Source organism: Solanum stenotomum, chromosome 5, assembly GCF_019186545.1.
Source record: "Solanum stenotomum isolate F172 chromosome 5, ASM1918654v1, whole genome shotgun sequence".
In the NCBI taxonomy this organism is placed as follows: domain Eukaryota; kingdom Viridiplantae; phylum Streptophyta; class Magnoliopsida; order Solanales; family Solanaceae; genus Solanum; species Solanum stenotomum.
In genome coordinates, this window is record NC_064286.1 from 38,724,232 (window position 1) to 38,750,115 (window position 25,884).

Genomic DNA, 25,884 nt, shown 5'->3' on the forward strand with positions numbered 1-25,884 from the left:
GTTTGTCTTGGTCCCCGCTAAGTACTCATGTTTATAGGTGGTGTTGGACAAGTTGTGTATTATGCTTGAGCTTGACTCATCTATGGTATTTATGTATTATTTCTTCCTTTTTTTTTCTCTTGCTCCCTTAGTCCCGATTTCCCCCTTTGATTATGCTTATTGCTTATGGTCATTTTAATTGCTTCCGCGACCAAGGATGTGTAATGATACGCTATGAGGCTTGTTTGGAGTTCCTTCGGGTTCCCCATTCGCCGGTCACGTCTAGGCCCTAGGCTTTGGTCGTGACATTTTCTTTTGGTTGTATATCAAGGGTCTAAGCTGATTTTACATCAGTTTTCCCTTTTAAAAAGGTGAGAGTTAGGGTTCTTGAGAGAAAAAGGAAAGAAGAGGAGAAAGTGAAGAAGAAGCAAAGTTCCTCAAGATCGTCGTGGTTTTCGTCGGGGGTAATCCCTAATAAGGTATGTGAGATCATAGAGTTGGGTTGGTTCATTCCCCCACATGCCAAACTCGTTTTAAATTCCGAGAAAATATTTTGTTGTGTTTGTTTAATTCTTGTGGTTGTGTTGAAGTTCTTGTTGATTTGGGACATGTTTCCGGTTGTGTTTTCGAGTTGAATCTATTGTATGTTGAGGGGTTTTATGATTCTAGGTGTTTGGGGCTAAAACCATTGAAGTTAAGGTGGTTTAGAGTTGGAAAAATGAAGGAGAAAAGTCGGGTTTTCTGGGGAAAAGTCTGGGGCGTCGCGCCAGCCAGCGCGCCCCAACAGGGAATTTCTCACGATTGGGTTGGTGTGAAGTCTACCGCCTATCTAGCCTATGCTTTGCATGAACATCTCAATGTCCAAGATAAAAAGAACGAGGGGAAGAATCGACGAGGCGAGTGTTCTCGAAGAGAAAATCGTGATGGAAAAAGCGTGAGGAGAATTCAAAACTCGAGATGTTAGAAGGTGCAAAATCAATGGGGGCAGGGTTCTGAAGTTTCCCCCTTAGGGCGGCACGCCTTGCAGAGCGCCCAGCAGGCCCCTCTGAAGTCTGAAGGCTGGCGCCCCGCGCCTCTCAAAGCGCCAAGGACGCCAGTCTTCCTCATTCCTTCCCTACTTTTTCATACATGTTCCTTGGTAATGTACTTATGTTTTATAGTTGTTTTCAATACTCCAAGGTGCGTCTAAACATCAAGAACTCATCCATAAACATGAGATCATTACCCTTGAATTCATAATCCAATTCGAGGAAAGTTCCAATCAAAGTCAAGTGAAGTTAGAGTCAAGCTTAGAAGTTAAAATGTAAGTCAAGGCAAGTTTCTTAAAGTTTGTCGAGTCTTTATTAAACGTTTTAACTTCATTTTTAAGGCTCAAGTTTTAAGTTAAGCCATGAGTATAAAGTTGAGTTCTTTCCTCAAAGGTTATTAGGGAACTAAGTATTCCCAAAGAAGTTTTAAAGAAATGTTTCCACATTTAAACAAGATTGGGAACTGAGATTTCCAAAAAGCCTTCGGGCTAGTTTTCCAGAAAAGAGTAATCGCTTTCTAAAAGAAGCAGGAGAGGAAACTGAGATTTCCAAGATAGCCTTTGAGCTAAGTTTTTGAGTAATTATCTCAAATCAGCAGTAATAAATACATTTTAAAAATATAAGAGCCAGTATATTTTTGGGAATAGTATTGAGCACCGAATTGGGGGAGCGTTAAAAGAACCCACAGCCCCCATAGAACCATGTAGCCATCATGGGTAGAAGAGATTCATACTTTTAGATGAATCATTTTCAAATTAGACTAGTGGATCCATTAGGCAGTTCAGGTTCTATACCTTTGGCCGGGTATAGGATGCTCTAGCAACGTGAGGTTGATCGCTATATCATCACTATAGCTCTTATGTGATGGTTGTCGGTTAGAGAAACTCCCATAGCAATTATTGTATCTTTTTATATACATCAGTTCATTTGTATTTCTACATACATCTCAGACTTATTTTATCTTTGTATACACACAGAGTTTATAGCATGTTTTAAACAGTTTTTCTTTATATTGCACTTGTTTTAAATTGCCTTATTTTGAAATGAGTCAATCAGGTTGAGTTGAGTTGAGCCAGGTAAGTTATTCAGTTTCAGATTTCCTTCTAGCCTATGTTGCTTAGCTTTCCAGCTCGCATACTCATACATTCAATGTTCTGATGTCAGTTGGCCTGCATCTTATGATGATGCAGATACAGGTACCCAGGATCAGCATTCAGCACGCCGTTGATCCAGCTGAGCACTCTAGAGTCAGTGGTGAGCCTCATTGCCTTCCGAAGGACTCTGTTATTTTGTGCTCCTAGTTTTGCTTTATTAGGATATTGCGGGGTCTTTCCCAACATCCATCTCAGTGTTATAGAGGCTTCATAGACAGTCAGTCAGTTAGTATTGAGTCTCTCATCTATGTATATATATGTAAATATTCTATTTTGAGACTCGAGTTGCCTTTTTGGCCAAAATATTATCAATTGGGTTGTTTTATGACCTTTCATTGCATGAAGTTATTTATGTTGAGTTAAGTTTCCGCTGAGTTAAGTAAGTTAGGCCAAGGGCTCGCTTGGGGCCAGCAATGGTCTCCGAGTGCCAGTCCCGCCCAAGGTGTAGGCTTGGGGCGTGACAGTTCAAGTTCAAGTTCTAAGTTTAATTTCAAATTCTAAGTTCATGTTCATATTCTAAGTTCGACTTCAAATTCTAAGTTCAAGTTCAAGTTCTAAATTCAAGTTCAAGTTCTAATTTCAAGTTCAAGTTCTAAGTTCAAGTTCAAATTCTAAGTTCAAGTTCTAATTTCAAATTCAAGTTCTAAGTTTAACTTCAAATTCTAAGTTCAAGTTCTAATTCAAGTCAAGTTCTAAGTTCACGTTCAAATTCTAAGTTCAAGTTCAAATTTTAAGTTCAAGTTCAAGTTTTAAATTCAAGTTCAAGTTCTAATTTCAAGTTCAAGTTCAAATTCTAAGTTCAAGTTCAAGTTCTAATTTCAAGTTGAATTTCTAAGTTTAACTTCAAATTATAAGTTCAAGTTCAAGTTGTAATTTCAATCTCTAGTTCTAAGTTCACGTTCAAATTCTAAGTTCTAAATTCAAGTTCAAGTTCTAATTTCAAGTTTAAGTTCTAAGTTCAAGTTCAAGTTTAAATTTTAAGTTCAAGTTCAAGTACTAAGTTCATGACATTCAAACATTCATCATCTAAATTCATGACATTCAAACATTCATCATCTACTCATAACACTTCAATTACTAATTTCTAACTTCAAACTACTAACACTTTACTAACTAGTCCTAAAATCAAATCCAAAAAAATCCCAATTCAACCTCAAATTACATATTCTCAAGTTTAAACTAGTCCTAAAATACAAAAATGCTAATTCTTCACTAACTAACAATGCCCAATTTAAAAATTCCCAATTTTTTTTAAAAAACCCTAAAATAAAAATCTTCAATTATCTATACCTAACTAACAATAATCAAATCAAATTAACAATTGAATAACACAACCCAACAAACAAAAACAATAATATACTAACAAACAATCAATTATAATCACTAGAATTGAAAAAAAAATACCTAAAATTTAACCCTACCTGCAACGCGCGACGGCAATCGGCGACGGGGAAGGGCGGCAGGCGACGAGAAAGGGCAACACTGGGAGAGGATGACGACCGGCGACGGGGACGGGGAAGGGCAGCACTGGGAGAGGACGACGACCGGTGACTGCGACGGGGAAGGGCAGTGACGGCGATGGGGAGGGAGATGATATATAGATAGAGAGAGAGAAGGGAGAGAATAAGAGTGAAGAGAGAGAGAGTGGAAAATAAGAAAATGGCAATATGTCTTTTAGATATTTAATAAAAAGCGACGGACAACGTCTCTAAGTCCGTCGCTTTTTTTAAATATAGTTGACCAACATTTTGACCAAAAAGCGACGGACTAAGAGACACTGTCCGTCGCTTTTTAAAAATAGTTGACCAGATATTTTGACCAAAAAGTGACGGACTAAGAGATGCCGTCCGTCGCTTTTTTAAAAACTAATTAATAAAATAAAAAAAATTAAAAATGACGGATAATGTGGTTATTTTTTAAATTATATATAATTATTTTTAATAAAAAGCGACGGACGGCGTCTCTGTATATATTAAATAAATAATTATTAATTATATATATATTTAGCGCAAAAATCCGCGAAAAAAAGCGACGGACTAAGAGATGCCGTCCGTCGCTTTTTGTAAAATAATTTAAAAAATAATTATTTTTATTAAAAAGCGACGGACAGTGTGGCAAAAGGCATCTCTTTTTGGAGCGACGCCATCCGTCGCTTTTCTGTCCGTCGTTTTTAAGCAGTTTTTTAGTAGTGTGCAAGGCCAAGTCCCTCTCCTGCGGCAAAGTGTTTATCAGGAATTACTGAACCTGCAGGGGCGAGGAAAAAGGTAAGACCATCAGCATATAAGTTTCTACCCAGAGAATTGATTCCAAAGGAGAAATGCGTAGAGAAATCTGTGACATTCCCAGAGGCATTGTCCCAAAGATAGAGTTCTTTAGAATATGTAGCTCGGCCTATACTGAAGTTTAAACCAATATCCAGCTGGTTTTTGGTGAGCTGAATTACACCGTTTGCTGCATAAGCATCTTCTTCATATGTTAAATTCTGATCATTGGTACTAAAACTATCAAAATTGAAGGATAGTGAAGTGACAAAGGGGATTATCAAAACAAGGTATGATAAAGATGCAAAAACAGCCATAGTTAGGCAAATGTTGCTACGCTAGTCAAAATAATAAAGTAATGTTTTATATTTTCAAGTGGCTAAAAAGTCCTTATATTTTCTATATCCTTATTTTCGAGGAAGCAACGAGTATACTTTATTTCCTCTCCTTCTCTCACGCTAATTAATTGACCCAACTAGTCTGTTTACTCCAATTTTTATTCTTTTTTAGAAATAAAGTATTATGGAAAGGGTTAATTGATTGACCACCTAGTCCGTTTACTCCATCAAAAATTTGATTGATCATCTGACCCTTTAATTAAACCCTATTTCGATAATATTTTTGTAAGAAACTTAAATATATATTTTAATAAATTTATGAAGTTACTAAGGCTCTTTTGGTTATATACTATATATATTGACTTAAAATAAAATATTTATTATTTATTGCATTAAGTGGGTAAACATACATTCTTGCAATTGTGACACTTATTTATTTTGTCATTGATGATAAATTATATAGAAAGTTATTTTAAACTATATTGAGAAAACGTGTGATGGGAAGACTCAAAGTCTCTTTTCTTCTAGATTATTTTTTTATTGTTATTCTCATCTTTATAATTTTGTGTGTAAGAATGCTACAATGATGCTATTAGAGGACTAGTTTCTAGGAACGTGTGTTGCACGTTGGCCCCTAATTAAAAGAGAACTCTAGGCCTGCCTGTGGCGCTACCACAAACCAGGATTCCTTTTTTAATTTATATATTTACAAAACTAGCCTTCCCTTTCATGAAAAGTTGCGACTTTAATGAAAAGTTGTTACTTTATGAAAAGTTGCGACTTTTATAAAAAGTTGTAACTTTTATGAAGAGTTGTGACATTTATGAAAAGTTGTGTCTTTTATGAAAGGTTATGACATTTCCGAAGGGTTGTAACTTTTCCAAAGAGTTGTGACCTTTCCAATAAGGTACAATAAACATTTGTTCACACTACCCTTTGTTGTCTAGCTATAAATAGAGGGATTTCCTCTTATTTTAAAACAACAAAAATTCTGAACTTCTTCTTCTTCTTCTTCTTCTATACAATTAAATATTCCTGTACAATTTTTTTCTTTTTGTTTCATCCTATTGTTACAGATCCTGGTATATTTTTTTACGGTTATTAATTTATACTTACGTTATTAATTGTTTTTTTGAGTACATGTTTTAAACTTTGTTGTTTATGTTTCTGTAAATTATTGTTTAAGTATTTGTTTGTACAGATTAAACAACACACGTTAATTGAGTATTCACGCAAGTTTTCTCTACTGAAATTGTTGAAGGTATAGTAAAAAAAATTCTTAAAGATCTATACTATTATCTCTTGAAGACAAAATTCAAATTTGGTATGTCATTGTAAGGACAGAAAGACCTTAAAAACTTTATCGCACCTTGATGTGCGAAGTGAACCAGGAAAAGAAGACAAAAATTAATAAACTTTTGACATGGGTTCAAGGATGTGCCGGATGACCTATAGAGCAATATGACTAGATTGGAGCCTCTTTAAATCCCAAAGACATACATAACTACACAATAAATTAATTGCTCATATTCAATATGAGGTATGGACAGATTCTCAAGTTTACTGCAAGTTATAAAAACTTTCTTGAAGTAATAGATGTGTTTCTCGACACTGTGATTGGAATAGAGGTGTAGTTTCAAATTGAACTTCATCACTCTGGTATGTTGAGTTAAAAAAAGTACCCAAACAAACTGAATAATTTGTGTAATCTTTTTCCCTTTCAAGTATATATAATAAGTTGAATTATTGTCCAATATGATACATTCTCCCTTTAATCTTTCATTTTAATAATTACTTATGATACATTTAAATGAGAAACTTTAAAATGATATATGCAAAGCAAAAGGTAGAGCTGAACTTTCTACATGTTAGAATTAGAATATTTGTTCATTTTTTTCATCCTTTAAAATTTATTTATCCCTTCATCAACGATTTTTTTATTTATTAGAAAATTTAATATCTCCGGTATGGTTGATGTTCATTTGAATCTCCAAAAATATCAAGTAATAACACTTCCTGGGCAAAAAGATAAATTATAAAATCAAATTAAAGATGCTTGATTGAAGGATAAATGATAAGATGTTATAATTATCAATATCGGCTTCCTTTACATTATTAATGTTTGTTATATGTAATCTTGTATGTAAGATAATATAGTGTTTTAGTTTTAATGACATTATTATTTTATAAATTCAGTGATCATAAATTTCCGCTCGAAGCGCGGGTGATTTTACTAGTTATTATAAAATTTCTGCATGTTTTAAAAGTTTTAACTTATGAAATCGAAAATAATATTTTTCTCTGTCCAACAATACTTGTCCACTATTCCTTGATTTTGCACATTTTTTAAGAAACTATAAATAGAAGGTTAATTTTATTATATCACCATTCGAAAATAATAAATATAATGTCTTAAAAACTGTAATAAGGAAATAACTATAATTAGTGATAAGGGTAAATTAGGAATTAAGTGTAAAATTATACATTGATTTTATAAAGTGGACAAGTATTGATGGACATTCCAAAAATAATATAGTGGACAACTATTATTGAACGGAGGGAGAAAAAAATCAAAATTTCGCAAATTTTACTATTTGAATTTATTCATTAAAAACACAATTAGAGGGACGATATACTAGCCTCTTATAGTATGCAAGTGAATTCTTGCTCTAAATTTAATAAATGCATGTAAAAATATTTAACAAATTTACTAGAAAAATATGAAGAAACATATATATTATTACAAAACCCCAAATAGAGCACAAATAGGATTGTTTGTTTAGATTTAGAAATGCTTTATCAGATTAAGTGAAATATAAAATTAACTTGCAGTACCTAATAAAACATTCCTCTTTCTCAGCCAAGCAAGCATTTTACGTAAAGATGACTGTTTGCAACAAATTTTAATGTGACAGAAAATAAATTGCAATCACAAAAAAATATGAAGAAACATAATTTTATTCATCAAGATTGCGGGTACAATTCTATTCCGATTCTACTCTCCTAAGATTTATCCATGATTTGAGGACCGTTAGTGGCGTATTTCTCAAGCTAGGATGATTTAGATTTGACCTCTATATGAATATTCCATGACTTTTATGGAATATTCGAGATCTTGATCTTTAAAAATACCCAATACCCAAGAGTTTATGAGATATTTTGAGATTCAATCTCTTTATGAATATTCCATGAATTTGTGGTGGAATTTTCAAGATGCCTTTTAAAGGGAATATAACACCCTTTATATAGGCATGAACTAGGGTTTAGGATTTAGCCTCCAAGAATCCTAATTGGAATTGAACACATATTGTAGAGTCCCAACTTGAATTGAACACGTCAAAATTTCAATGTCTACAAATGCCCCTGCTTCAAGGCTTGTCGGAGTGTAGACTTGATGAAAATGAGACTTGAAGTACTCATTCTTCCACCTTCGCAACATCAGATTTTTAAAGTTGATTTATAAGAGAAGAGATGAAGGGTAGATTTGGTCCCACTGGGCGTGTCAATTTGTTTGCAACACATTTTAAACATATTAAAAATAAAAATAAATCAACCACACAAATAAAATTTGAAGAAACATGAATATTTTATTGATAATAGTGCGGGTACAATTTTGTTCCTCCCTTGATTCTACTCTCCTAAGATTTATCCATGATTCGAGAACCGTTAGTGGCGTATTTCTCAAACTAGGATGATTTAGATTTGACCTCTATATGAATATTCCATGACTTTTATGGAATATTCGAGATCTTGATCTTTAAAAATACCCAATACCCAAGAGTTTATGAGATATTTTGAGATTCGATCTCTTTATGAATATTCCATGAATTTGTGGTGGAATTTTCGAGATGCCTTTTAAAGGGAATATAGCACCCTTTATATAGGCATGAACTAGGGTTTAGGATTTAACCTCCAAGAATCCTAATTAGAATTGAACACATATTATAGAGTCCCAATTAGAATTGAACACGACAAAATTTCAATGTCTACAATGACATTTCAATGTTTTTATCCTCGTAGTCTCTAAAATTCAAAGAGGATACCAATTAATGAAATAAATATCAAAACTGTAGAATGAGGTTGAAAGTGTAACACCAAAGTGACAAAAGAAAAAAGATACATTTTCATTTCACAAAAATTAAAGGCTTAAGTCATCGACGATTTCTTAAAATTATCCACATAACTCATTTAGACATCTCAACTAAGTCTAGTATCCATCGAATATTTTTACCTATCCAAAAATTGTTCCTATTAGACATTTTTTGATAATCAGCAAAAGAATTTGAAGAGTGTGTGATACACTTGCACTTGCATTGACATGGTAAAATGACTAATTAAAAAATAACATGTGGCACTGAGCCCCCAAATTTATAGAAAGAGTAATTTTTTGTTTGAAATTTTTTAAACACATTTTATATCTAATCTATATATATCTATATAATAGGAGAGGTGAAAACGCTTACGTGTCAGCACCACAAAAAACATAATTTATTAAATATTAAAATTAATTTTAAATAATTTTGAATTGAGAAGGTAGATAGTTTTGAAGATAAAGATCAAAATTTTGAATTTTACTACAAATCGTTTTGGAGATAATTCTAAACAATAGGATGTGTGATTACTTTTTTTGTGAAAACTTATCATGATAATATAACAAGAACAATAATAATAATAATAACAATCATAATAATAGTTCTCCCACTGTTTACGTGTGTCCTATATATGGATTATTTTTAAAGTCATAGAAAACTTAAAACGATATAGTAATTTATTAGTTTTAAGAGATAACGACATATTAATAATAATAATAATAATCATAAACTTTTTAAAGTCATTTATAAAATTATTTAAAATTTGAATTGATAATTTAATTAGTTTTATTAAAAATAAAAGATAAAGATCTAAAATTTAAATTTTAATACAAATTGGAGATAGTTCTAAAAAAAAAGAGAGTGTCATGTGATTCCTTTTTTCGTGAGAACTTATCATATTTATTGTTTTTTAAAGTCTTTTATAGAATTTTTAAATTTTGAATCCGAGGTGTTACATTATCTTCCCCTTGGGATCATTCGTCCTTTAATGAGATTCAAGACATAATAAGGATTATAGGATCTTTAACCTAACAGCCCAACATGAATGCAATCATATAAATGCACATATCCGAGGAGGAAGCATCAACTCCATTCTAAAGCATCTTCAAAACATCATTTCATATGGTCTATATGCAACTCATACTCAAATGCACATAAACATGAAGCAATCAATTAAGCTAAATCAATTTTTTATTTATGCACATAAACATGAAGCAATCAATTAAGCTAAATCAATTTTTTATTTGAGCATGCATGTATCAGGATGACTAAGACACACGAGTCCTAAATAGTGAACCATGAGGGCTAAGACTTCAAGCTAGACCCGAAGATAGAAGGAAAAGGATAGGGACACTAAGACATCACATTGCAATGGAACTTTCACACACCCCACCATAACAAGGAACTCTTCCAAAATCAATATAGTTCTGCTCACATCAGCCATGAAGCACACTATCTCTCCCTTGGGAGCAAACCCCACTAGTCTTTTCAAATCCATCTCCCTCAACCCAACCATAACACCAAAGTCTTAACAACCACTAAACTACTAATACAAGTAAACACTTAAGATGTTTCCACAAGGATTTCAAGGACTATTCCAAACACAATAACCATACATGGAGTCTTACCATACCCAACGAAACACTCAATATCAAGCAATGCATAACCACAAGCTAAAAGACCATAATTCACCAATTACTGCATTGGGAAACCCTCACGATCTTGTCGAGTTTAAAGAGCATAAAACATATCTTGTTTCTGACCACCACTAGGACCTGAGGAAGGGTAAGGTTGAGCACATCGATGATTATCTCCCTCATTTCTAGCAACCGAAGGACAATCCCTTATTTTATGATTCATTTTTCCATGACCAAAACATGAATTTGAATCGGTTAGTCACTCACCAACCGAAGGACAATCCCTTATCTTATGATTCATTTTTCCAAAACCAAAACATGAATTTGAACTAGCTAGTCACTCACCCTTATGTCTTCTTCCACATTCCCGACACTCGAGCCATATTTGCTCACTACTACCCTTACCCCTTGAATGTGAGAACTCGCTATCATCCCTTCTTGCCCTCTTTGAATCCTTAGTTTTCCCCTTAAGTTTTTCTTCTTTTATTTGTTGTGCATGAACCATCAAAAGGGAGACATCCATCTTCTTAACAATCATGGAAGTTAGGCATTCTTTGACCAATAAGTCGGAAGCACCCAACACAAACATATTAATCCTTGCCTTTGGATTGGCAACCATAGTTAGAGCATATTTAGACAATGTGTAAATTCTAAACCATACTCCTTCACACTCATATCCTCTTGACGAAGGTTAATAAATGAAAGTACCCTTGCCTCCCTCATCTCAAGGGAAAGAACCTATCAAGAAAAGCAACCTTAAATTTATCCCAATCAAGAGGACCCTCATCCACCGCCTTCTCTTCTTTCTATTGCTTGAACCAAACTTGAGAAACAACCTTAAGTTGATAATAGATCAATTCCGCCTTTTCCACCGGCTTCACTCCCATGATCATCAACACCTTACAATAATAGTTATCATTCAAGCATTGGTATGGCTCTATTTGAGGCTCTATATGGTAGGAGGTATCCTAAAGGATGGTTAGAGGTGGGTGAAATTGCTTTGATAGGTCCTGATTTGGTGCATTAGGCAATGGAGAAAGTTCAACTTATTAGAGAAAGGTTAAAAATGGTTCAAAGTCGACAAAAATCCTATGTCGATGTTAGAAGAACAAATCTTGAGTTTGAGGTAAATGATTGGGTCTACTTAAAAATTTTACTCATGAAAGGTGTGATGAGATTTTAGAAAAAGGGGAAGCTTAGTCCCCGATATGTGGGCTCATATCAGATTTTGAGGTGTATTGGCAAAGTTGCTTATGAGCTTGATTTACCTAATAATTTGGCATCGGTGCTGACGGACGCCACCAACGATCCGTGGTCTGATACACGGACCGTAGGTAAGCCCGTTGTTGATTAGTCCATTTTTTCCTAAAAAGTCAAGGTTTAAGTATTTTTCATACGGTTAATCAAGACGGTCTGTTTTCCTATCCACGAGTCGTAGGTAGGTCTGGCCCATAGTGAGATTTTAAGATAAAAAGTTGGAACCCACAATGGGATGTATGGCCCGTAAATGGACCCACGGACTGTACATCGGTTCCATCAATGGGGGTCCAAAATGGGAAATCTCTAGTTCTATCCACGGCTGACCAGGACGGTTTGTGGTCTAACCAACGGACCGTAGGTTCAGCCATTAGTGAGGTCCAATAATTATTTTAATGGGGCTTTTGGGTCTTTTCCCAATCGTTTTAACCCAATACTATGTCGTGTTGCCTTCTACCCAAGGCTCTATACAATGATTTTAAACCCCCAAATCACCCAAACTCAATTCATTGTCTTAAATTTCAAAAAAGTTGATCAAGCTCCTCATCTCAAATATTTCTCTCTCTAACGAAGAATAAGAAGTCAAGTTAGGGTTTCAAGATCAAGTCCTCAATTCACCATTGCTCGTGAGCTTTGAACTCTAAGGTATTATAATGTTCACCTATCGAGCCCTTTCCTCCATAGGGTTCCTAAATTCTCCAATTTACAAAGTTAGAAATCTCCAATTTAAGTCAGGATTTTCTTCCATGTCACGGGTTCCTTTCAATGTTTATTCACTTGATTGTTTCATGACTTTTTATGCATGAATTGAAGAAATTGCATGCCTTTAAGTTGATTTCCCATGAACCCATGCATAAACAATGTTTTCAAAGCTATGATGATATAATGTGGGTCTTAAACCATAAAAAATGAATTTATGAAAATATGCATGTCTTCTCTTTATGAAATAGATATAAATGAATTTGAAGATGCTTTGAGTTTGAAAATATGATGAAACTTATGAATTATTGGAAAGAATGCATGTTTATCGAAGTATGTTTATGATCCAAGTAAGCTTATAGATGAAGATAGCTATATGTTCTATGAGGTTTGGCCACATGATATGAACAACATCTAGACTTGCCCTTAATGCTTTTCAGGCTATTTTCCTAAATTAGGTCTTGATTAGATGGTATCCAAGATATGCATCAATGATTATAGACCACATTTTCAAAACTATCTCCATTAGTAGTAGGGTATTTCTAGCATGAAGTGAATGACTATGGACCTTAAAAGCTATTCTGAAAAGATCATGGATGGTGAAAGGTTTTATCACGCATGATCTGAGGATATATCCCATGCTAAGACAAGTGTATACTACCCACATTTCTTAAAGATAATACAGGTTAATATTAATAACTACTCTGTGGATTTATGCTTAGCACTGAGAGGATATTGAGATGGAAGCTCTCCCGTAGTTGAGGCTAGGTTTCTAGTAGCAATATCCTTATCCCATACCTATGTTCCCCCATAGGATGTTGTCTTACATAGACATTAGCTAGTGGATCTACCTAAGCTAAATGTTCATGGTCTTACCTTGGCAAGTAGGACACCTCTTTTCGTTGTGGGAGACACCGGACTCTATGTTATAGCTCACATGGTTTCTATGTCGGTTGAGGCTACTTCCAACAATAATAAACTAAGATTACTTCAAGAAGTATCTCACATGTGTTCAAAATATGATTTTACTTGCATTGATCATGATTACAACTTTGTTTTCTAACCCTCTGATCTTATTTTTTGACTTGGTCTTTGCATATTAAGAAAATGTCCTTTAAGCATGATTTCATGACTTTTATGCATTGCTATCATACTTGGTACATTTTTGTACTAACGCATACTCTTGCATATTGTTTTACTAATGTACGGTCCGGCCCTTCTATTCTGCATCTTTGTGGCTAGGGATCCTTTAATAGAAGTTTGAAGATTGGTGAGTCCTCATGTTCCAAGGACCAAGCCTTTATTTTGTATTGTCTTTTCATTTCATTTTTGAACCTGATGTACAGGTTACGTCTCGATTACTCTTTTGTATTAGATGGCTTGAGATATTGTTAGACTTCCACCCATTTTGACAAACTCTTTTATGATATAAACTGTCTTTTAAAATCGTTACATTCTATCACTTGTATGATGTATTCTAAGTGGCTTGTGTAGGGCCTCTCGGGGTCCTATACGCCATGTCACGTCTGGGGTATACTTTGGGTCATGACAACCTTTGTTGATTTGCTTTGTGAGAACATGAAATCATTCTTGATGAGAGGGCACTTGAATGCATTTTTTAAAACATGTGCTTGCATTAATTAGATAGGAGGCTAAAGTAAGCTTGAGCTTGTTTTGAGACTAGCTAGTCATCATTTGAAGCTTTGTGATCATGGTTAAGTGTGACATGATATTGATACTAGTCTTGCTTTGGCACTTGCATGTTAGCTCTCATTAAGTACTGTTGTAGATACCCTTTTTGAGGTTTTTTGTGTTCTTGATTTACTTGAGGACAAGTAAAAGTTTAAGTTGGGGTGTTGATGAGTGGTAGATTTGCACCCATTTAAGGTCCATTTAGCTCAATAATTAGTGTTCTCAATGCCTAATTTTATCCTATTTTGATAGAATGTTGATGATTTGCAGCTATGATGAGAATTGGACAAGGCAAGGACTGATGCGTGTAAGAATAGCCAAAAATGCAAAAATAAGTGCAAAGTAAATATTATTGATCGCTTAACATGAAAGGCGGATCGCCAAATGAGAACGAGCTCGCCCAAATTGATAGTGTATAACACTTGTGTCTATCAAAAGTGGTCGACGGACTCTAATAGAGACGGCGATGTGCCGAACGAGAATGGCGATCCTGATGTACATCGCCCAAAGCGACAGTGTGCAAAGAAAATATTTAGTGCTTAAAAGAAGAACCAAGGTGGTACTCAACGATTAGCCAAACATGAAGGGCAGACTCAGTCGAGTTCGTCAACTGAGGTTCAAACACCCAAATCCTAGAGCATCATAAGGTGAGCTGAGGAGAGAAAAGAGATTCAGTGAGCAGGTTTGGTGAGCCCGACTAATCTTGCTGAGTCAGTCGTGAAATGGAATTTGGGCAAAATTTTGGAAAATTATAAATATCCCAAAGGATATAGTTTTTAGAGGGTTTAGAAAATAGTTCAGAAAGTTCTATTTTGAGAGATTTAGAGAGTTTTTAGAGTACTTTAATCACTTTTCTAGATTTTGGGGTTTTACAACTTGGAGTTTGAATTTGATAAATTGAAGTTGAATCCAATGTGGGTTTACTCTTAATTGTTTGATTTCAAGTTACCCATGACTGCTTTCATGGAAGATATACTTTCTTTAATTTTTGTGATGGGTGCCTAAAACTCCAAGATCTAGGGGGTGCTCAAACGGGGTTGAGTGTTGATTTAATGTAGTGGTATTGTGCTATGCTCTGTTTTGTTGTTGTCCATACATGAATTTGGTCAAATTACCATGAGGTTAACTTAAGGATTAGGGATGAAAACTTTCTCTAGTTGATTCTCAAAAGAGACTAATTGGAGTGGGTATTTAGTTCAATACTAGCAATTTAGGTTTGATGTTTGTGACTTGCTTGAAAAAGAGATTATGGGTTGGATCTATTTTCCCTATTCTTGAAAGAGAGAATAGATTAAGGTATTGGGTTGTTTAGATAAGACCGAAAGGAGATTATATGCATAGATTCTTTGAGATCGAAAGATGATTAGAGTTAATGAAGATGACTTAGCCTATTCATGAATGTTCATCACTATAGAGTAGCACAATTACCCCTATGTGATATCAATTTCAAATCCCAGCACCCCTAGGTTGCTTGTTAACTCTTGATTACGTCTATATTGTAGTTCAATTGGGATAGTTGATAACCAAATCTTTATATTTAGTTGGTGGTATCATCAACCCAATTGTTCTTACTATTACAAATTAGCTAAATTAAAGTCCAAATTTCTTGATAAGGAATTCTTGACACAAATTAGATTTTCTATTCCAACTTTGAGCGGGAATCAGAGAAAATTGTTACTATTTTTAAATTTTAAACTTGTTTTAAGGTGCTTTCAGAGAAGAGTTATAAAATAGAATAAATGTGTCATTTTGGCATTTACATTTAGGATAATAAATCCAAGATTGTTATTTTACGTAATGTGGACAAAAATAAGAATTTAAATAATGTCCATAGACGGTGTCGACAATTTTTCACAGTCAAGTAACTTTTTTGGTCTTAATTATTGAATCATTACACAACTGTCAGCCAATTTTATCTTGCAAATACAAGTACAGAAAAGTATAAATTTTTTTTTTGAGAATCCAGATATTCCAATCAGAAGTCCAAATGAAAAAATACAGGTCTAATTCGTGAATAACGAACCTTAGAAAATAATTTGAAAATTGACTTTGACAAATCAGGATACCAATATAGCCAATTTCATCACCAACATCCAATCCGCGATTCTTGATCAATTTCACGATGGATAGAAAATAGTCATCATAACTCAACTTCCTAAAAGTAAAACTTTTATCTTCATACTTCTTAGTGTCATTCTTCTCTATTATATCTGACAAGTGAACAGACACCCCATTCCCATTCACCAAACTTCTTGCCAGCTCTAAATTCCAGCGTGGAAGAATGTACTTAAATTGGCAGAAAATGGAATCCACGTCTTTTCAAAAGTGAGTTCTTCCTGGGTAAAGTTTTTCCTAATGTGCCTCACGGTATTCAGATCAAATATCAAGGAGGGCCTATCTCTATTAGCTCTGAGTCTTTACCTGTGATGTGTTGTTAACTTTGCAGGCTTCATCTTCTAGGTTTGATGGAATGAAACTTAAGAGAGTATATATTTGTGCATCATTATTTTGATAAACGACTATTTTTATGTCATTTTTTTCTTATTTATTACACTGATTAAAGAAAATAGATTACCATTTAGATTTTGACCTTATGTGAACTTTGTAGAATATATAACCCTTGAGAAAATATTCTCCCTGATAGTATTAGCTTCGACTGCTCGTATATTTCTCAACCTTAGATACAACATGATAGGCTAATGTCTCATGTTAGTAAGAACTTACATAATTTTAGATCATAGTCGAACATTTTCTCATAAGATTATCAGCTTGCTCAAAAGGGCACATATCGACTTTACTGCTGAAATAGTAAATAATGGAACAAGTATTGATGTTTCAGACTAGATACATTGATATTACAACAAGAAATCACTAGGACACTTCCAACACCATAAATAACACCCTAAGACATGAATTAATATTAGTTATATAATACATAACCTACGATTAACTAGATCACAACCTTTCTAGACATTCAGAAAATTACACAAGGTACAAATTTCCTCTTTTAGCCCATTCAAAAATACGCCAGATAACAATCCATCAGACACCTCCTGCTTAGACGCTGACACCTTTTCAAATTCTTCATGAAATGCGGTTACTGTCGTAACCTGCTTCAGCCCCATTAAAACAACATACTAATTGATCATTTGAGAATGATAAAATCGGTTCAACAACTCTCTTTGAGGTTTTCCCAGGTTAACATTGGTTGCCAAGACCCTATCCAATAATAGCAATTTAAGGCCTTTCCTTCCAAACAAACACCTGCAGCTGCTTGTAATCTTTTCTCTTCAGAAACTTCATTTACTCCAAAATGTCGTTCCACATTGAAAATCCATCCTGAAGGATCCTTTCCTTTGAAAACTGGTAGTTGTGGTTTCCAATATTTCTTCCCCTTTTTTTCTCCAGCCAAGTTGACATCACTTCCCTCTTCTTAGTTTAAGATGAATCTAGTTAGAGAAAAGGATGATTCTCCCATCATGGTTCTCCCATGTGCTTCAATTCTCGCAAGAGACTCTCTTATTTTTTGAAACCTTCCTTCCGGTTTTTTGACATCTTCTCTTACCCCTGTCAAATTAGTCTCCACTTGTTCGACTCATCTCTCCATTATATTCACCATCCCAGAAAGTTGCTGCTTTAATACCAAATTGATAGATTTTACTGTTAAAAAAGTAAATAAAGGAACAGATATTGATGTTTCACACCAAATACATTGATATTACACAAGAAATCTAAAATACAATCACTAGGACACTGCCAATACCACAGATTTCATCCTAAGACATGAATGAATTTTATTATATAATACATAATCTACGATTAACTAGATCACAACCTTTATAGACATTTGAGAGGCTAGAGCTCTCCCAGAATTGCCTTTTCCTTTTCCTAAACACCCTCTTTTAACTGCCTTGCCCCTTCTCTACATAAACAACCAGACAGTTATTAAGTCTTTTAATTGTTTATTTTGGACTCTTATAATAAGTTTTTATAACTTGCGGCACATTAGTACATAATCGTTTATGAGATTTTTTTTAAATAAGCTCATTTATTAAAGGAAAAAGGCTCAAATACGCTATCGAACTTCAGAAAATTACACAAGGTGTACCCTAAACATAGTGCTATTGATTTTTTGTTCCCCATTAGAAAAGTCTTATGACAAATTGTTCCTCCTTATGGAATGTGTTGGAACACTTACCAGAAAGGTATCCATTATTGTTTGCAACTTAGAGGAGAAATCAATCAGCGGAGAAAACTAGTGAAACAAGGTTTGTAACACTAGACTTGCTGAAAAACTCTGGTGGTGAATAACAGATCAAACAGTGTACTATCACCAAGTATTTGGAGACTTGCTAAGCTAGTACATATGAGAATTGATGATTATTCTGTATTTGAACTAAATGTGTTATAAGAGGACACAAAGTTAGAGAATTTGAGAAAATTATATCAGCTCAACCTTTTCTGTTTGGAAAACCCAGAGGAATCTTTTCCATGCACAAGGAATAGAAGTATTGTGGAGATCCCAAACAGTTTTGCTTCATTAAAGTCAATCACACAATACGGAAGACATCAACTTAAAGATTCAACCCTGATGATTAAGGAATATGTTGCAGATATGATGCGAGAAGACAAACTTGGGGTAATCTTCTACATGTGAGTGTGTGCGTGATATTCCAATCATAAGTACGAAAGAAAAAATACTAGCCTAATTCTTGAGTTATGAACCTTCGAAAGTAATCTAAAAATAAACCTTGATAATAAACTAGGATGCCGATATAACCCATTTCCATCACCAAAACCCAATCCGCGATCCTTGATCAATTTCACAATGGATAGAGAATAGTCATTACTACTCACAATATCCATACAATGAATACAATTTTCAAGAAAATCATGAATCTGCTTGCTGCATTTAGTGCAGTCACTAGCCCTAAAATCAGCAAATTGGACACTGTCTTTTTTATGTTACTGTGAATATTCTGTTAGATGAATCGTGGAGAACCACATTGACTAATGCTAATGCAGACACTTGGTTACTAGAATTCAAGTACAATATAAATTTAGATCAACAAAATTGAGGTGTGAAGATGATCAATAATATCGGCAAATTCAAGTAAAAATGCAAAAAAAGGTATGGACTAAAAAAGAATGTGCTTTCTTTAAGACCTTTCAAGATCAAACAACTTGAGTTGTAATAGGAATTAACCTCTTTTTCCCTTATTTAAGGTATGGACTCTACTATTAGGGATATTTATTTTGCTCTACTGACATTTCAAGAGTCTTCTTCTATCCTTCTTTCGCTCTAGTTATTAGCTAGGATTTTCAGAAACAGTTGAGCATCGAGCAACTTCGATTATGCAGAAAAATGGAAACAAAGACTTAAATGAATGTAGCATTATTCTGGTGCTAATGCAAAAGCTTTCAGTCAGATGATTGAAAGAGTTTAGACCCTAAATTGTTACAAAATTAGTTGTCTTAACTTAATACATCTCTGTTCAATTTAGAAATCACATTCCTTTATTCAAACATGCCCTAATACTTTGTACTCTTATTTTCTATAGATATCTTATTTATTGCACTCTATCGTACGAAATCCATATACAATTAATTAAGGGGTAATCTTGTACCATGGAGGGTGTGCCAAAATGGGGTCCTTAATTAGGTCACATTAGGTCCTTATTTCTAGGCATTTTTTGTGAGTATATCACCTTATTTCTCACATTAAGCTTATTTCTAGGTTGACAAAGAACATCACAACTATCTAAACTATTATACAAACTTAAAAGAACACTATAATAATAGGGAATGAAAACACAAGTGCAAAAAGGGAATTGCGTAGACAAAATTGGGAACTTCTAGAATTCCAATTTCATAATTATGTCTTCAACTATTACAATTATATGAAAGAGTAATACTAAACCAAAGACTATGATATTATGTTGTTTCTAGTCCTAAACTATTGGAACTTTCCACTAAGAGCCAACCTGAGAAAGCAATTTGAACACTAAACAGGAAAATCTAGGATCCCATAAAGCCCAATTTTGTCACCATTGCCCAATCCGCAATCCTTGAACAATTTAATGCACCAAAGAGAAAAATCATCATTGTACACCTTCCTGAGCCAAACACTTCCACCTTCATTCTTCTTAGAGACATTCCCCTCAGTTACATCCCACATGTCAACACACACACTGCAGTCATTTTCCAAAGTTTTGGCCGTGTCCAAAGTCCAGTATCGAAGGATGTACTCAAACATCTCGAATAATGGAATCATCAGCATTCCAACAACGATCTCGTCATGGGCTATATTTTTCTTGATTGGCCATGGATTTTGCAGATCAATTTTTAGGGTAGGGTATAAGTCCCTTATCTCCACTAGTTCTCGAGTCACAACATGTGGAGTGTTTTTAACTTTGCAAGCTTCTTCTTCAACTTTTGATGGAAAGAAATTGTAAAAGAAAGTCTTTTTCATGCTAAGCAAAGGCCTTTGATCAACCATCGAAGAAACCAGGGAAAGATACAATTTTCAAGAAAATAAAATGTTGAAAAAGAGAGAGGCAGTAACACCTTATAAAGACACTAATTAGGTTTTCTATTCCAACTTTGAGCGGGAATCAGAGGAAATTATTACTATTTTTAAATTTTAAACTTATTTAAGAGAAGAGTTATAAAAAAGGAAAAATGTGTCATTTTGGCATTTAAATTCAGGATAATAATTCCAAGAATGTTATGTTATGTGATGTGTGGAAAAAAATATGAGTTTAACTAATATTCATCGACAGTGTAGAATTGTATACACGGTTAAGTAACTAAATCAGCAAATCCAACTTTTGGTCCTGATTCTTGAATCATTTGCACAAGTATCAACGAATCTTTTCTTGCAAATACAAATGCAGAAAAGCAGACAGAAATTTGAGAATCCATATATTCCTTTCATAGGAGTAATTCATTAATCACGAACCTTAGAAAATAATTTGAAAATTAACTTTGATCAATTTCACGATGGATAGAAAACAGTCATTAGTACTCAGCTTCCTAAATGGATTCTGCAACTTCCTGGGTAATCTCTTCCTTGATGTGCTTTGCGGTATTTAGATCGAATATCAGGGGAGGGCCTATCTGTATTAGCTCTTGAGTCTTTACTCGTGATGTGTTGTTAACTTAGCAGACTTCTTCTTCAACATTTAATGGCATGAAACTGGTGAGAGTATTTATGTGTGGGTCATTATCTTGATAAACGACTATTTATGTCATTTTTTCTTATTTATTTGAGTTATTTAGCAAATAGATTACCATTTACATTTTGTACTTGTGTGAACTTTGCCCAAAATATAACCCTTGAGAAATTATCCTCCCGGATAATATTAGATTGTCTATAATGTCTGCTCATATATTTCTCAACCTTAGATACACCATAATATGCTATTGTCTGATGTTTGTAATAATTTACATAATTTTAGATCGTAGTCAGAAATTTCTCATATGATTATCAGCTTGATCGAAAGGGATCATTAGACTGTTTCTGAAAGGTATGTAAAACATGTAAGAGATTTTTTAAAAAAAAGGTCATTTATTAAAAAGAAAAAGCTCAAATATGTCATCGAACTTCAGAAAATTTCACAAGTTGTCCCCAAATATAGTGGTCTTGATTTTTTGTCCCCCTTAAGAAAGTCTTTTAAGCAATGTCATTCCATGTTAGCAGGGTCCAGGGAAAGGCCCGACGGCAATGGGCGTGATGTAAATAGCCTACCCTAGTGCAAACATTAGTGTCTTCTTCCGTGGCTCAAACTGGTGACATATAGGTCACACATATATAACTTTATGTTATTTCAAGGATCTCCTCCTGATATAGCCATATATGTGTAAATCTAGCAACAAATTGACATAATATGAAATATTAAATAAACGTAAGAATACTGAAGGCAGATAGACTCGTAATACGAAAATATTAAATAATATGACAATACACGTGACAAATAGACTTGTAATATGAAAACATTAAATAATCTGACAATACACGTAACAGAATCATATTATACTAAAAGTGGGAAGCCACAAAGTTCCAAGTTGAAATATCATTTTACCCCTATTCTAATTTAAAATGTTATGAATATCGAAGAAGTTAAATATTAATTATTAAAAGTATTTCACATTCTTTTCACCTCCTAACTTAATTGCAACTAAAGAGTCATAAATAGACCATATTCATTTGTAAGTTACACAGTGACCAGTTAATAACATATGATTAATATGTAAAAAAAATGAAAATGATTATGGTTAATTTATTGGTTAACCTTTGAATAAAATAATTTTATTGCAAGTTAAATTTTTCCTTTAACAAATTTCTTCCAATCATGTATTTAGTTTACCCTAATAATAATAATGATATTTGTTAATAACATTCAAAACTTCTCACATTTCTGATGAATACAGACAATTAATTAAAGAAAAATTAATAGTTATGTAACTTAATGAAACTCTATTAAATATTAAATAATTGTGAAATGTTGTCAAACATTTTGTTTTCCACCATTTAATACTCCCTCCGTCCAACAATAGATGTCCACTATACTAAAAATAGTTGTCCAACAATATTTGTCCAATTTAGAAAATCAAGAGATAATTTACCTTTTGCGTCTATTTTACCCTTTATGTTAAATGCTATTTGTCATCTAACATATTTTCTAATGCATTAAATTTAATAAAATCAAAGGGTGCAATAGTAATATTACCCTTATTATTTATTGTTTCTTAAGGGGTGTATCAAGTTAATAGTGGACAACTTTTGTTGGATAGAAGGAGTGATAATTAACACTTATAATGAATTTATATTAAATTTTGCTTATTGAACATCTTATATAAATTATTATCAAGAATGCATCATGTTTTCACCATTGGATGACAGAAATTCAATAGGTATGTAACAATTTATCCTCATCTGTCGGTTCTGCTTTTATTTTCTTTGTTCATTTTTTCCTCAAACCATTAACTAATATGGTGAAGCTTTTTCATATTCTATGTACATTTTATGAGATCACATTTTGTTTTTTGTTATGCGAAACAAAAAACTATAGAGTTTATTATAGTGCATTTTAATGAAGCAGTGAAATCAGACACGGGGTTGTGCTTCAAGTTTTTTGTTGAATCATGAATTTGTCAAATTCCATTCTGTTCTATATTACAATCTTTTATTTTCTGGTAATTATGTCCTATCATATAGTGTACCAAATTTATCATTTACAATATGTTTAGATTATGTTTTTGGGATAAACGTGCAAAGCATGTTCCCAGAACTAGTAGACTCATAATATGAAAACATTAAATAGTGTGACAATACACATGACAAATAGACTCTTGCACCTACTATGAATTACCCTGGCGTTCCTTCAAAGTTGCTCTGGCTTTTAGGCTTATTCAACCTAAACATCTACTTTTTTTATTCTTTAATTATTTTATTTTGTAATGAAAAAGAGGACCAATAGAGGTAAACAAAAGATTGAAATGGAATTGATTGAATTCAAAGAAGTGTGCGTTGCTACTTTCTCGCAAATGAAAAACACCCTATTGTTCAAGTGTAAAACACAGAGACAATGGACCAATTTCCTTGTTGTATTATTGCAAGAATAACAATTATTTGTAGGTGTACAAGTAAATATATGTAAGGAAATAAAATAAAATAAAATCCCTAATATTTCTTCATATTCTCTACCTATGATAGTGCAATGTATAATATATGTAGACTTGTCTATGTGCATTCTGCAACACTCCCCCCGAAGTTAGAGCATAGATATTAATCATCCCCAACTTGTTAAAAAGATATTCCACATGATTTCTACTTTAAGCCTTCATAAATATTATACCCAATTTCTCCCCAGTCTTCACATATCAAGTGAAAATGTGCTCCCTTAAATCTTCTCATGGATAAAGTTACAGTCAACTTCTATTTGTTTTGTCTGTTCATGGTACACTGGACTTGAGGCAATATGCAGAGCAGCCTGATTATCACAACAACGTTTTGCTAGAGAAGAAGGCTCTAAACCAATCTCAATTAGAAGGTGATGTATCCATAATATTTAACAGGTGGATTGATCCATATCTCTATACTCAAATTCTGCACTAAATCGAGATACAACATTTTGTTTCTTACTCTTCCAAGATACCAAATTTCCACCAACAAATATACAAATAGCTAATGTCTCATGTTGGTAAGAACTTACATAATTTTAGATCATAGTCAGACATTTTCTCATAAGATTATCAGCTTGCTCAAAAGCGCACATATTGACTTTATTGCTAAAATAGTAAATAATGGAAGAAATATTGATGTTTCAGACTAGATACATTGATATACTACAAGAAATCACTAGGACACTTCCCACACCATAGATAACACCCTAAGATATGAATGAATATTAGTTATGTAATACATAACCTACGATTAACTAGATCACAACCTTTCTAGACATTCAAAAAATTACACAAGGTACAAATTTCCTCTGTCAGCCCATTCAAAAGTATGCTTGATAACAGTCCATCAGACACCTCTTGCTTAGACGCTAACACCTTTTCAAATTCTTCACAAAACGCGATTACTGTCGTAACCTGCTTCAGCCCTATTAAAACAACATACTGATTGATCTTTTGAGAATGATGAAATCGGTTCAACAACTCCCTTTGAAGTTTTCCCTGGTTAACATGGGTTTCCAAGACCTATCCAATAATAGAAATTTAAGGCCTTTCCTTCCAAACAAATATTTGTTGCCTGTAATCTTTCCGCTTCAGAAATTTCATTTACTCCAAAATGATGTTCCACATTGAAAATCCATACTAAAGGATCCTCCCCTTCAAAAACTGGTAGTTGTGGTTTCCAATATTTCTTCCCATTTTTTTCTCCAGCCAAGTTGACATCGCTTCCGTCTTCTTAGTTTCAGATGAATCTAGTTTGAGAAAGGGATGATTCTCCCATGTGCCTCAATTCTCGCAAGAGACTCTCTTATTTCTTGAGACCATCGATCCTTCCAATTTTTTGACATCTTCTCTTACCCCTGTCAAATTAGTCTCCACTTGTTCGACTCGCTCTCCATTCTATTCACCATCCCGGAAAGTTGTTGCTTTAATACCAAATTGATAGACTTTACTGTTGAAATAATAAATAAAGGAACAAATATTGATGTTTCAAACCAGATACATTGATATTACACAAGAAATATAAAATACAATTACTAGGACAGTGCCAATACCACAAATTTCATCCTAAGACATGAATGAATTTTAGTTATATAATACATAATCTACGATTAACTAGATCACTAAAGAAACGACAATAAAGATGGGAAAATTGTATATTTTATTATTGACCATATGGCTGCTATATAAAGAATCTATACAAGACCTAGAAAAGATAAAGACTATTAAACAACAGATTCCTAAGGATTAGGAACTTAAAAACTAGAATTCTACAAAAGTAAGGAGTCTCATCCGTTATTACATCCCCGCAAGTTGGTGGTGTCAACAACACCCAACTTGTAGAAATTCTTGACAAAAGAAGCTCTTGGAAGTGGTTTGTAAGTATATCTGCCACTTGATCAGCCGAGTGAAGGTGTTGAACTGCGATATGCTTGTTTTGAACTTGTTCACGAACAAAGTGAAAATCAATGGCAATATGCTTCATCCGACTATGGAACACCGGGTTGGTGCAAATGTATGTGGTGCTGGCATTGTCACAAAATATCCGAGAGTGGTGGAAAT

The 25,884-nt window shown here is 33.6% G+C and overlaps 1 protein-coding gene and 1 pseudogene across 1 annotated transcript; both read right to left on the reverse strand.

Annotated features, from left to right (window-relative positions):
- Positions 1-4,343: 4,343 nt before the first annotated feature.
- On the reverse strand, positions 4,344-4,739 carry LOC125863934 (lectin 9-like). The gene has a single exon (XM_049543902.1). It carries the CDS (start codon positions 4,737-4,739, stop codon positions 4,344-4,346), a length of 396 nt encoding a protein of 131 aa, XP_049399859.1.
- Positions 4,740-17,102: 12,363 nt separating this feature from the next.
- Positions 17,103-20,635, reverse strand: LOC125863935 (uncharacterized; annotated as a pseudogene).
- Positions 20,636-25,884: the final 5,249 nt, after the last annotated feature.